Consider the following 15,336-nt stretch of genomic DNA (forward strand, 5'->3'; position numbering starts at 1 on the left):
ATTTTTTATTCATTTAATTTATTTATAAAATTTGATAATCAAACAAATTTGATATTTAAATGAATGATGTATTTAGATGTTTATTATAATGATTAAAAATTAAATAAATATGATATTTAATTAAATGATGTATTTTGATATTTTTTATAGCAATTGATAATTAAAAAAATTTGATATTTTTTATATATGTAAATATTTATTAAACCTATGATTTTTATTTATAATTTATATATGTAAACAAATTAATTATTAGATGAAAAATAATTATCATAAAATTTATTATATAAATTTACATGTACATTAAATATAAATTAAAAATTATAACAACACTATTTAGTTATAACATAATATTATCTATTAATTCAATTAATTTGAATATTCTATTAATAAAAATAGAAGTTTGATTCTTGATTAAAACATACGAAGGAAAGGTTCGACTAAAGTTCAGTTGTCCCATATATCATTTGTAAATTTGAATGGCTGTGATTTATTTTCCTTTTTTTCTCTTTTTATTATTTCTTTTTCAATTTACCCTTTAATTCTCATGTTCTCTCTCTTCTTCTTCCCTTCGTTCTCTACTCGCATGGCCTACGACGAACACTTCATCATACCGTTAAAATTCTTTTTGTTTCTCCTTTCTCGTTCCCTTCTCTTTTACTCCGACCACCACACTCCGCTTTGGGAAGTGATTTCTGGCAACCATCCCCTTTCTCCTCCCTTTTTTCTTTTCCCCCCTCTTCTTCCTTATCCCACAACAACAGATGGTGACCATCGCAATGATGCACCATGCACCGCCACCCCACAAATCTAAATATAGAAAAGGATACCAAATTACAAAACATTACAAATCTATAAAAATTTTGAGAAAACAAAACGAAAATAATGCTTTCCCATTGCTCCCGGGAAGCCACCGTCAACGGTGAGCCGACGACATCCTCGCCATCATCATCAGCAATTGCGTCCTCTGCGGGCGGTGATGAGAAAACGAAAAGCATAAATTTGCGGCAAAGTTGAGAGGTGGACGGAGAAGGAGAGGAGAAGAACTAAAGAGAAGGGAAAGAAAGAGTAAGAGAGACGATAGAAAAGGTAAATTTGGAAAAGTAAGAAAAAAGAAAGAAATGTTCGAGCCGTTGATTTAAAATCAACTAAATCCGTGAATAGGCTAAGTTCGGTGCAAAAGTAAATTTACTTCAACACCCTATAATTCGTGTTTAAGAACATACGATTTATGGGTGCGCTAGCTAAATGACCGAAGGTAAACATGACATTGAACTGGTATTCAACCGTGTTAAAGAAAGTTTTTAAAATTGCAAAATAATCCTTTGAATTTTTGTTGAGACACGTGATGATGTTGTTGCACATTTGTTGTAATCGAGATCCCAATCCATGGCATTTTATTATTTATCCAGATCTGCAAACTATCCATGCTTTCAAATATCAATGTTTTAATTTTATCTCTCTTTTTCTTTTCTTTAATTATTATTTTGAAATTAAATTTATCATGAAAATATAAAAGTTAATTAATTAATCATGTTGAAGCCTCCAAAAATTCCTAAACATTCAAAAAACTGTGAAGGGAACTAAATCGAATCAAAGAAAGAAGGAAACCAAATCAAATCAAAGGTCATTCACACAACGGATTAGATTTAAGCTTGTCGGATCTGGACTTGAAGAGCTTTAAGAATAGTTGGAACATGCTCAAATGTTTCTTGAATGACCTCACAATGTCTTTGTTCGGGAAATCGTCGTCCAAAATGCAAAGTGTAGTACAACAACTGCTTGCCATAGTCGTTGCATTCGTGCCACGTGTCGGCATAATCAAACTTCCAACAAGATGTGTACTGCGAGACGAAGTGAGTAGAAATTATCGGTGGCAGAGGGTTGAGAAAATTTTCTTGAACATTCCTCAAACAAGCGTGAGATGATTGAGTGCATGTGATAAAAACAAAAGTGCCACATTGCTCGCGGATGGACATGGTTGGTAGTTCATGGTGGAGTTGCTTCAGTGCATCGTGATGATGTTCACTCGGAGGCCTATATCTTTGATGTAATGAGGATCATGGTGGCTCAAAAGGGGAATGACCAAAACTTAGGGTTTCAGACTCCCAAATCTGCCCAAATGTTTTTTGCAAATTGGTTTACCAATTATAGTTTTATACGAAGACTAAAATGTAAATTGTATTACTAATTAATTAAAAATATCATATTAACAATCTTAATTATTAATTTTTTTCTTAATATATCTAGCAGTTCAAATAAATGATTCACCCAGGAACCACCTAAAAGATGGTCCAAGGTAGAATTTACCAATATTGAAATAAGATTCAACAATTTCAAATACTGTTTCCACAACCCAAACACCCACACACGCATCCTTTGCCGCGCTTTTCCTGTCTCAGCTTTATTGGCAACTCGCCATTCGAAGTCGCATTTTACAAATTGTTGATAAATTAACGACCCAAGGACAAACTAAAAAATTCTCATATTGGGCCGAATCGAATAGAGGGGACATGTCAGGTGTATCTAGCAGCAATTAAGTGAATCAACAAAATTGTTCTTGTGTTAAAGTTTAGAAATAAAACTATTTTTTTAAAAAAATAATTCTTTCTTTCAAAAGAAGGTTTTTCCGATAGAATAAAGGTTCTTCCAGTAGAAAAATTTATTCTACCGAAAAAGTTATCGGAAGAAGTTCTTTCGATAGCTTCTCCGAAAAAAGGTTCTTCCGAATGATTCTTCCAGAAGAACAAAGCGATCGGAAAAACCTTCTGGTAGCTTCTCCAAAAAAAAGAATTAATTTTTTTAAAATTAGTTTTATTTTCAAACTTTGGAACAAGGACAATTTTATCCATGCACCTAATTGCTGGGTGACATGTCCCATAAAGAAAGTGGTTCCGTGGGAAGCCCATTATGAACCCGTCCCGTTGGATATTGTTATTCCAACCAACCAACCGACACTTGTTAAAACATGGCAACAGAAACATTAGTTATACTCCCACGAACCCAATCTCTGTTTGTCCTTTTTTTTTTTTTTTTTTCTTTTTCTTTATCCATGCGCGTTTTGGAGGACAGGCAGAATGCACGAAGTTCAGATCTCGTCTTTGATACCAATTTCATAGAGCAAGTTCTATAACATTGTACAGATCCGTGTCCCGAACATGTTCAATAATATGGAATAATTTTCTTCCTAGTTCATATGTCTGTGGAGCAACCTTTAACATTCGCCTATTTCTTCTTCTTCTTTTGATATAGCTCCAACGATTGTACGATGCTGTGTGTTACTTTACTTGCTAATCCATTTATTGATATGCTCATGCTGCTGACTAATCTTGCACTTGCAGAATATACTATATAACATCGCTGTGGTGATAACATAAACAATTGAATCATGTCGCGGAGACCGGCGAATCCGTCTCGGCGATTCGGGGACAGTGGAGGTGGATTGTTTTCATCTTCGAAATCAAAGGCGTCACCGGTTTTGTCGGTTGGGCTCATAATTGTGGTAATGTATAGATTCGGATTATTAACACTTGAAGCTCACTTCTACGGTTTTATTATGTGGAGGAGATTCTATATATTAGTCTAATCACTTTTATGTTGGTAATTGTTATAGGGATGTCTGTTTCTCATTGCGTATGTGTACAAGGGCTCAGGTTTGGTTCCAATTATTTCTCACTTAAATTCAGATGGATGTTGTTTTCCTTTTGTTATTATGTCTCCTTACCTTACCGTGGTTTGTTACTTGTTGTTTTGTTCCCTTTTGTTTTCTTCCTATTTTCCAATTGTTCATTTATTTATTTATTTCCTCTCTGGTATTTTTTATAGGCGGGTTTGGTAGCCATTTGGAGTCTGTGAGCAGGGTTGAAGGTAATTTTGTTTTATTTCCTCCGAGATTCTGATGGCATTTGCTTTACCTTCTATTTTTTAATCCATTAAAAATATGAGGGTGTTATTTTGTTTGGTATTGCATTAATTGTACCTTTTTGTTTTTAAATTGGTCATTTAAAGTGTGCGACTGAAATGAAAGCATAAGCACGATCCTGGCTTGTTCTTCTGGCTATTAATGTTTTCTGATTCTAGTTAGTTGTTTTAGCTATACTTTTTTCAGGATGGCAATATCCTGCCATGCTTTATGGACCTGTTATTGTCTATTTAGGTGTAACTGGAACAATTCTAGTTGGTTTTGTACTGGCTGGGCATGAATGCTTATAATGACCATCTTCTGACTTGTGTAAATAGGATAAAAGATATTGCATCAATTAGTGATCTTGTCTGGATCTTATGTAAAATGAGTGCACTATATGTTTGTCCTACTGTGCTATTTACTGGGTTGCTTCAGTGTTTTGCGTCTTGTCTAGCAGCCCGGTTTTTTGCTAATAGTAGTGTGTTGTTCTGTAAGGAAAGGCCAGTTTTAAACTGAATAATTTTCGTTGTACTTCTCCAGTTCAGAGATTACTTCAGTAATATTCCCTATAGTGACTACACTGATTTTCTTGTGTATGTTTTGCAAAATATCCTGAAATCATGATAAAGGTTTTTGGAAATAGGACTCAGTTTTTGCAGTTGTTTAAGAAATTGTGGTCTGGCTCTTACCTAAGGGCCATAGCTTGGTAGTATTTCCTATGATAAATATTTTTGTTCATTTGAACAGACACATAATTAGCTAGGCATTTGTTTTACACTTTTATTTCCAGATATATTGCATTAACATGCAGAACTTCCAAATGCAGGAGATTATTTGTGTGCTAGAGAGGTCCTACGAGCAATTCCCGTTTTGCAGAAAGCATATGGTGATAGCTTACATAAAGTTTTGCATGTTGGTCCTGATACTTGCTATGTGGTCTCTAAATTTTTAAAGGAGGAGGAAACTGAAGCCTGGGGTATAGAACCTTATGATGTAGAGGATGCTGATGGTAATTGCAAAGCACTTATCCTCAAAGGCATTGTGCGTATGGCTGATATCAAGTTTCCTCTTCCATACAGGCCAAAATCTTTCTCTCTCGTAATTGTTTCGGATGCCCTTGATTTCTTATCTCCCAGATACCTTAACAAAACTCTTCCAGATTTGGCAAGGGTATCAGCTGATGGAATAGTGATATTTACTGGTAAGTGCACTTAAATTTGTGCCTAATCCTGTCTAAAAACTAGAAAATCTTTTTCAGTCCAAGGAGATTCCTGTGATCTGTCATTAATTCACATAGCTTTATTAGAGTAAAAAATAATAACGAGGAAATGACAATGACATATGTTTCCAGCATTACTTTGGTTCACAAGCTATATAGGAATAATCTTTTTGGAGCATTGAATTGATGAGACTGGTGTCCAGTATAATATTTGTTTATAGAGCAGTAGTGTGTTTTAGCTTATAGGAACCATACTCTTAAATTCTCTGTTACTGGATTTGATATGAATCAAAGGCTTTCTTTGGTTTAAATTTTGATGTATTACTAAGATTTTGAGGTTTTCATGTGTTGGCACTGGTAGGTTGAAAGATTATCTTTAGCAGCAATCAATAATTTGTCCAACTTTTTTCTGGCATATTGGCATCTGATTATTTTATGTGTAAATTTAGGTTTTCCAGATAATCAAAAGGCTAAGGTTGCAGATGTTTCTAAAATGGGAAGAGCGGTGAGTACATTTTACATAGAGCAATCATAATTTTATTGTTATCATTACTTCAATAAAAATTGTATTGATCTAGGATGAATATTTAGGACGCCCATGATCTAGATCCCCAACCTTTTTGAAGCAAAGAATATCACATATCTATCTGTCTACACATTTGGTTTATAAACAATGGAGGGTTTTTTTTTTTTTAACTGATTTGTCTTGTTTCAGGCTAAGATGAGGAGTTCATCCTGGTGGGTTCGGTTTTTCCTTTCGATTAACTTAGAGGAGAATGAAACTGCTTCCAAAAAGTTTGCACAGGCTTCAACTAAGAGTTCATACATTTCAAATTGCCAGATATTCCACCTGAAGTCTCTCCATTGACTTTCAGGAATCAGGATGATTACATTTGTACCCTGTGTTTTCATCTACAATGCTTTCTTTTATAAAGGCAATTTAATTAATCAAATTTTATTCACCATAAAAGGTGTATCTGTTGCTGGCTTTAATAGATTTATATTCTTTGTCATACCAGCTCTTGGCGGAAAAGGATAAATGAGTTTGGTATTTAACTAATTTATCAATTGAATAGGTGATCTAAAGTGTAGTGGCACTGTGGCAGTGATTGTTGTACTTAAAGGGATACTCCTTTTTCCTTGAGATATAAATTGAATCTCATTACATATGCTGGATTAATCTGGTAAAATGATGAACGACCACATTTGCTTTTACTCAACCTATATTACCTCTTAAAATCATCGCTGATACATAATGAGGAATAATCAAATCTTCATGCTAAGTTCTACGTTAGACTAGAAAACTAAAATGAAGTTCTTTCTCTTGCTTATTCTTCACTCCCTGTTCTGGAAGGATTCTAGTAATGAAAACATGTCATCATATTCTGTCCTATATTCCATAACCAGTTTTTTATTTATTATTTTTTATAATCAAAATCTTTGCATATCAGTTGCAGTTTTCTAAATCCAAATATAGAAATGGTTCTTCATTTTCATGAGTCAATAAGTTTCTGATTAAATCTAATGTATATTGAATTATTGGATTATTTATCTCGATTCTATCATCATGCATAAAAGGCTTTATGTTATTTATTTGTGCCCTTTTTTTTGTGAGAGCATTTTTGCATCAGATTTCACTTCAACTGGAAAAGTAATTCTTTTGCACAACCATAGCACACTGTAGTTTATTTTTTTTCACTAATCAAACGGAATTAAACAGATCCTGGACTTGAACCTGAAATATTAACAGAACCTGACCCCGAAGCAGTATCAACCACACCAGATCGAATTAACCCAACCTGCAATTTGGAAAACCAGTAGACAAAGAAAACCGCCAACCCACTTGCAGCATTTTCATTGCTATATCGTAACCACAGAGGGCAAAACTACTTCAAAAAGTCCTTAACCACTTACCTCTTACATTATTTCTTTATCCAACAAATGTTGGTTATTAATTGTTAATTTTGTTGTTAACAGGAAAAATCGAACCAATAACCTTTTCTTTCATCATTTTCCTTTTTATCACCCAATCAATCTTATAACTCCACTTACCTCTTACATTTCATGAGTTTGACTATCTTTCCCCACAACACAAAAGTTATGCCTTGTCCTTGTCTACTATTATAGAACCTACCTCATATAGTCATATAACCAAGCTGCCAAAGATGCTTGCTGGATTGATGCCATGAATGCAGTTTTGAAGGCATTGGACGCAAATCACACATGGAAAATTGTTGAGAAACCTCCTGGTGTGAAGCCAATTGGGAGCAAATGGGTCAATATTAAGGCAACATTAAAAAAAAAAGTCAGATGGCTCAATAGAAAGGTATAAGGCAAGATTAGTTGCCAAGGGATATACACAAACCGAAGGAGTTGATTTTTTTGATAGATTTTTACCAGTGGCAAAGTGACTACCGTGAGGTTACCGTGGCCTGTTGGCTTTAGCATCTGTTCACAAATGGCTTATTATGTGAACAATGTTTTTCTTCATGGGGAGCTGGAGGAAGATGTATATGAAGGAGTGGATTGCAGGGAGAACAATAAAAGTATGTAAGCTTTTGAAGTCATTAATTTAAAACAAGCCACAACAGATTACTCCTTATTCGCAAAATCAGTTGATCATAGTTTCACTGCCTTGTTGATATACGTTGATGGCATGGTTTTGGTGGGCAATTCACTTAATGAAATTGTCCATATTGTTCCCTTTGTACTATCCCGAGAAGTGATTGAAAGTAACATGATGGGAACTAGGAAGCTACCATTGGGATCCTATTGTCCCCTTTCTACTATAATTACCATTTCGTGTAACTAATAATCAAGAGAGAAAAATCATTTTTTTCAGATTGTTCAGATTTACTCTTCTTCCTTATGGTTTTAAAGTGAGAATAGGCGGAAAAGGGAAGACAAGGGATAGAACAAAGTTATCTTTCTCTTTGATTGAAAGAATGATAAGCTAACGGAACATTATTTTATTACATTTTTGAAAATGATAGATGGGAAGTGATAACAAGTCAAGTTAAACTGTTGAGTTAATATATATATTCTGAAAGAACTTAAACAGGTGAAGGTAAACGTGATTAAAGTGGATTCATGAATTTCACACATGTTGGGTTAAGAGTGATCTTTGTTAGGAGTACAAGAGGAGGGAACTTACAAAACAATTTTTTTTGAGGAGAATAAGAGAATTAAGTGTGTATTGGAGATGTGTTGAAGGTTCGATGGAACCTGATATTTATAGGAGTGGAATGGACCCGTTATTTGTAAGGACTGTTATAACCTTCCAGATAATTATCGGCTTATAAATAATAATCGATAACTTATAGATAAAGTTATACATAATATATAGCTTAAAGATAAAAATTAGTAGATAATTTAGTACTTACGAATAATGTGTAGTGGGTAAATAATTCAATGTCTGCCAAGAGATAAAGTGGTTACGGTATATTCAAATAATTAAGAAGTTAGAGATAACCTATCTATAAAACAACTCGACTATTAAGGGTTAGACGTCTTTACTAATATGGAAGATGAACATGTGTCTTAGAGTGTCACATAAAATTCGAGACTAATTATAAATTGATCAAAGATAAAATCACAATTGTAACAACATGAATTAATTCTTACCACCAGAATATTATTAAATTGTTAATAATTATTATCTTTTATTTCAAACTCTAGAATGAGTTAGGTAAGGAAACAAGTCAATCTTATTATTCATAATCTTGTAAGAACATCAAAGTTTAATGCTAACATGATCTTGATTATATTTTCACTTGTATCTTTCTAAATATTTTGAATGAAATGATATGATTTTTTTGTCAAAAAAAAAAGTTACTAGATACATTTAAAGAGATTAAAGTTCATCATACTTTATAAGAAGAGTGTTCAAATGAGAAAGAATGAGGGGAAGGGTAAAGTAATAAGAGTATGAATATATATATATATATATATATATATATATATATATATATATATAAAGGAGATATAATTTTCTAGAAAGAATTACGAGTCAATAAATTCCAAATTACTATTCTAATTCCCATTTCATTAGTTTACGTCTTTCAAATGAATTATTGTCAAGCACATCGTAGTGTTGAAGACGAAAATAATAGTCCACTGATAACATATTGTGTAACACTTTCTGTTTGGTTTAACAATATATATATTATTTACTTTTAAATATTTATAAAAATTAAAAATAAGGAATATTATTTTCTCAAATTTTATATAAATATTTTAAATTAAGAAATAAATTAAAATAATATGGTATTTGTATAATTATTTATTAAAAAAGCTAAATAAATAAATCTACTAATTGTTTCCCCGTTAAATCTTCGTATGTATGATACGTTTGGTGGTACTTATCTATCCATATTACTATTGAGGGTTCTTCAATTTTTCTTCACTCTACCTTTCTCTCCAAAACTATCAAATCTTGATCTTGTTTAAATATTTATTATAAAATTATTTATCATTTACAATTAATAATATTTTTATTCATTTTATTATTGTTTGATCTATAATATATTTATGAAAGACATAAAATTTATTTAAAAATATTAGAATAGCTTGCTCATTGATCATACTTCCTGCATGGCTAATAGCTTGGCAGTCGGAAACTTCTTAAATAATTTAACCGTTAATAATCGATAATTTGACCATAAATATATGTTTCACAAATTAATAGCCATCAATAATTAAATATTTTACTTTTCCATTAGCAATGTATTTTAACTATTATTGACAAACTTTGGACAGTTGATAATTGTATTTTTGTCGTAGTATAAAATTTAGCATTTTAAATTATTAAAAATAGTTTTGATACATTGTTAATATAAAAATATATATAATAATACGATGTCATTTTCTTTCTATTGGATTGTTTAATTCATCTACTGTAGAACAGTAAAATGTACTATATATGATATATAATATGCGGGGGTTGCAACTTACCATCTAGCCACGTGATTTAGAGAAAAGTTCACGTGTGAATATTGCATGCACACCACTATCTTGTATCTTTAATCTCATGATCATACAGTTTCCACACACTCAAGTCTCAACAAGCCTTTAATTTATGACTGTAAATGAAGGTTCTTACTTCTCCGTCCCCCACCATTGCCTCCGATATTGGAGAATGGAGACATTTATAACTGTATAAATAAAAAAGTTTTAAAGTATTCTGGTAAATATTCTGAAAGTTTTTTATTTAATTATAAATATTAAAACTCAAGAAACTTATTATATTTGACATTTTATGACTTAACGATAGAATAAAGCCTTTTTACACCATTGGATAAACTATTAAAATATATAAGCATTAGAATAATATATAAAGCACACGTTAGTAAAGTTATTTAATCAACAAAAACTTTAATAAAATTATTAATTAAAATAAAAGATTTTGAATTATTTCAGATCTAACTACATATTTATAAAACTATAATTTTTAATTACTATTATTTGTGAATATATTTTAAAATATACACTATTATTAACTTACAAGTATCAAAGTTATATGATAAATATGAACAATTTAATCATGCATACATTTAATTCATTTATTAAAAATATGACACCATTGTTGATTATTAGATATTAAATATAATACCAATTATTTCTTTTTAACAAAAAGTATTCTATAACTGTTTTCTTTTATCAGTATTTAAGATATGAGTTTATGGTAATAAAATTATAATATTTTACTTGAGTGTTATTAATATGAAATAATTCTATTTATGTTTACTAGTATTATTGTTATTATTATTATTGGTACGATAATTGTAATATCTTGATAATTTTTTAACTTATTTATCAATAAGCATATATAAATTGAATATTTTTTTATATTAAACTGCAAGAGCATTGTAATATTTCGAGATACTCATATAAAAAGGACTTAAATAAATTTTTAATTCTTGTAATTTAGTGTTTTTTGTTTTTCATATTTGTAAAAAAATATTTTTAATCCTACAAATTATGTTTTTTTTTCTTTATAGCATTTTAAATAACATTTTTTTATTATTCAAAGCATTATTTAAAACGTTTTAATTATAATCACTAAAAATATATTTAAAAAATCATAAGGATGAAAAGAAAAAATACTAAAATTACAAGAAATAAAAATTGTATTTAAATAAAAAAATTGTGGAAGAATTGTTCTGAACTGGACTTAAGGCCGAATCTAAATAATTGGACACCTTGACCCAACTGAGAGAACCGACTCAATTTTCGAGCATTGACCTCTACCATTATTAGCACTTATGTGTAGTAGCACTATAATATTATACTCCTAGGTTCAATGGAGCATTAGCATATATACTTCAACTTGGAGCAAAGTTTTCCTGTTGTACCCTAGAATAGAGAAATATTTCTTGTTAAAGGTCTTGGGCACTGTGTAAAAAAAATTCAATACATTTCATTCTCTTATAAATATAGATAATGTAACAATATTAAGTAAGCATTTATTATATATCATTATTTTAGTAAAAAAATTATTAACTTAATCGTTAGAGTATTTTTTTAAGTACTCACATCTTATCACAATATCTCAATCATGTCAAGAAAAGTATTTCATTTATACACCCCAAACTTTAAATAAAGAAAATGTAAGACTGCTTCAAAATCAACCACACAATTTCAGAACCAACAATACACGTACATACACTCATGCTTGCTCAGCCACACAATTGAAATTTAAATGTTGTTTTGTGGAAATTCTAGAAACGTATTGCATTATCCCTTAATTGGATGGCATTATAGTTGGCGTTTATGCAGGAAATGTTAATCTGTCTTCAGTATTTTTGTTAATATCTGAATTATTGTTGCGCATCACTAAATCTTCTGACTCGGTAGGTTTGAAGAAGGTAAGCCACAAATAAGCAAGTATGTAATGGCCGACATGGATTTAAGGGATGAGTTGACTAGGCTCAAGTCTAATGTCTGCATATATATATATATATATATATATATATATATATATATATATATATATATATATATATATATATATATAATATTTGATTTTATATTGATAAATTTTATAGGGATTTTATGATTAAATAAGATTTTAATTTAAATTTATTTCATTTTAATTTTGATGTTTTATTTTAATCTAATGAATGAAAATCATGATTATTATTCTTATATAAGAAAATCATTTTCATATAAAAACGTCTATATGTACATATATATTAAAGTACTTTTATTATTCTTTTTTAGTTTATTAAAGTATTTTAAAATTTATTATTGACACATTTTACACATAATATTTATACAGAAAATAAGTTTTATACAGATGACAATCCACCTCTTTAATAGTTGGACAAAGATTCTTATAAATTTATTTATTCTAACATTTTTTATTTCAAAAAGATTTTATATTTTAATTAACATATTATTCCATCCTTCTTCTTGTATGATTTATTTTATTTCAACTTCACAATTTTTTTTCCTTGGGAATGGAGATTGAAATTGGATTAAAATTTGTTGATACATAAAATCACTGTAAAACACTAATTTTGTATCTTTTTCAAAAGATGAAATGTTAAAAATCTTAAAAGAAAAAAATATAATGCTTGCTAATTTTTTTTACTTCAATTAAGCGAAATAAAACAAATATTTTTCTGAATTAAATTGAAATAAATAAATATTATTTTAAACTAAATTGAATATATGATTATATTTAATATATGATTCAATTAAATATTCATTTTAAGTTCCCCTTTAAGTTAATAACTCAATTAAAAATTTATATTTAAACGATATATATATATATATAATATTGTAAATAAGCCCTGGATTCCAACACCCACCTGCCAATAGAGTTCGTCTCGGTTGGGTGGTCCCCTATTATAATATGGACATTTGACAAATAGCAATTAACAAACTATTGCAACTCTTGTAACAAGACCCGAGGGCCCCAACATTTGGAGTCATTATATGTGCACTCTTTATTAACTTTGTTATTTTATTTTAATTTTTTTATTTGTAGAAATTAAAAATTAATATCAAAGATCTATAATAATTCAGACACTTTCTTTAATTGACTAAATTAGATTGTTTTGATGGTATTTTATTTTAATTGATCAATTTTCTCTATATATTAAGTCAACATTTATGGGATTAGGATTCATTATATATGTAGATTTATGTATAAAACAATTGATGCCATTCATAACAGTAAAATAAGAAAAATAATCAGTCACCAAAGAAAAGAAAAACTTTAAAAAAAAAAAGCATTTCTCCTTGGATAAATTATGACAAGTTAATTAGAGTAAAGTAATTGACGGTGGAAAATGAGTTACAATCTCCAGAAAAATATTAAAGTTTAGACAGTAAAAAATTATAGTTTCATAACTGCGATTTATGTATCCAAAGATTAATAATGTCCCAAACATATGTACGAAATATGCGTATGAGAAAAGTGGTTTCCGAATTTGTGGAAGAAAAGCAGGATAAATATTGGAGAAACCTTTCTCAGAAAAGTACCCAAACTCGGAAACTGAAGGGACTATTACTCGAAAGGTCTTTTCCTTCATAATTTGCTTAGAGAATATACCGTAAAAGAATAATTCTTAATCTTCCTATAAATTATTTTATTATTTTTTATGATAAATTTTAAATACATTTTATACTTTTAAGACGAGAAATATTTTTATTTTGCATCCAATATTTATTATTAAACGAGGATTTGTAAGAAATGTGTATAAGGTAAAAGTCAAAAATATTGAAAAGAAAAATGAAAAAACCGGTAGCAATTGTTACTGTATAATATCGAAGAAATATATAACAGATGACAAAACTGGAAGAGAATGCAGTACTCCGACGCCTTTATGTTAGTTTAATTATGTACATTCGACCATCTCGTCATATTACTTTTGGTTGAAAAGACACGGGATAAGGATAACTATTTGTAACATTCAAGCATAATGCTATGAGCTACTTCAACTTTTGGAGTTTCCCATCCTGACACTCCACAACTAAATTTGCTGGGCCTAGGGTATGGTACTATGGTATGTGTAACCCTGCCATTTGGGTAGATTGAAAGGCAACTAAAATGACGTTAAATCAGGTCAGGTAAGTGTATTAAAGATTTTAAGAACAAAAAAACTATAAAAAAAAGTTGTTAATTTAAGTGATTCAGTTCGGGTCATTTGATTAAGATTAGAGATTTAATTCTCAACTTAGGTGTGAAGTTATATCCAGATGTATCACTTTATCTAAAAATGGGTTAATCTAATGGAAGATGATTAATTAAGTGTCAAATAAGAAACTCACGGTACATTTGATTTGAAACAAAGTGATTAAAATAGTTAATTTATTAAAATTAAGACAAAATATTATTCAATTTTGATCATTAACGAAAATAATTTATTTATTTATTTCTTAGTCAAACTCTAAATTAATTATAATCTATTTCTCCATATGTATTGGAGAATTAAGATTAAAGAAAAGATATCCTCTAATTAAAAAAAATCAATTTTTATATGTTAAATTTTATGTTTGAATGAAAATAATTTTGAGATTTTTATTAAAATTATACAATTTTCATGTATTCAATATTATTTATAAGCATGTTATTAGTGCCAATAATAAAGTATTTATTTATTTAAGTGATGATCACTCTTTATTTAAAAATTTATTATATTGATCACTTTTAGTGATATTTATCTTTCTAAACACATTTTGTTGATGATCTTACTTAAGAATTCAACAACTTATTAATCATATAATGAATATCTAATATATTAATTCTAATACGAAATTATTATATAAAGATCTAAATAATCTTTTGATCTCTATGAAAAAAATTTTTATTGACTTAAATGATATTTTGGTCTCTATAAAATAATTATTTTTAAATTATTTTATTCATTTAAAGTCTTTTAATTTAGTTATTGTAAAAAAGAATGATTTCGGCTGATGTCGTTAATAGATTGCGTTAATTGCTAGGGTGGTTAATAGTAATGAGATAATCATTGCACCATGTTGATAAATGATGATATCATAAAAAATGTCATCTCATCATGATAAATGATAATATCATCAAGGACAAAAGTAATAAATAATATATTGTAATAATTAAAAACAAAAAAGTATAACTAAAATAAAAATTGACATTTTTGTAAAAAAAATATTTAAGTATTAAACTAAATTTGATTGATAAATAAAAATAAATAAATTTAGAAAATAAATTTGATTGAGGACCTTGATT

General features: G+C 29.2%; 1 protein-coding gene across 3 annotated transcripts; it reads left to right on the forward strand.

The window, feature by feature from the left end:
* Positions 1-2,956: 2,956 nt before the first annotated feature.
* LOC100778341 (uncharacterized) lies at positions 2,957-6,286 on the forward strand. 3 transcript variants are annotated; one of them, XM_041015983.1, is made up of 7 exons: positions 2,957-3,195; positions 3,339-3,499; positions 3,611-3,650; positions 3,823-3,864; positions 4,728-5,102; positions 5,570-5,625; positions 5,836-6,090. In XM_041015983.1, exons 2-7 carry the CDS (start codon positions 3,386-3,388, stop codon positions 5,986-5,988), a joined length of 780 nt encoding a protein of 259 aa, XP_040871917.1. In that variant the 5' UTR covers positions 2,957-3,195; positions 3,339-3,385; the 3' UTR covers positions 5,989-6,090.
* The last annotated feature ends 9,050 nt before the right edge of the window (positions 6,287-15,336 follow it).

Source organism: Glycine max, chromosome 6 (assembly GCF_000004515.6).
Source record: "Glycine max cultivar Williams 82 chromosome 6, Glycine_max_v4.0, whole genome shotgun sequence".
NCBI classification, from domain to species: domain Eukaryota; kingdom Viridiplantae; phylum Streptophyta; class Magnoliopsida; order Fabales; family Fabaceae; genus Glycine; species Glycine max.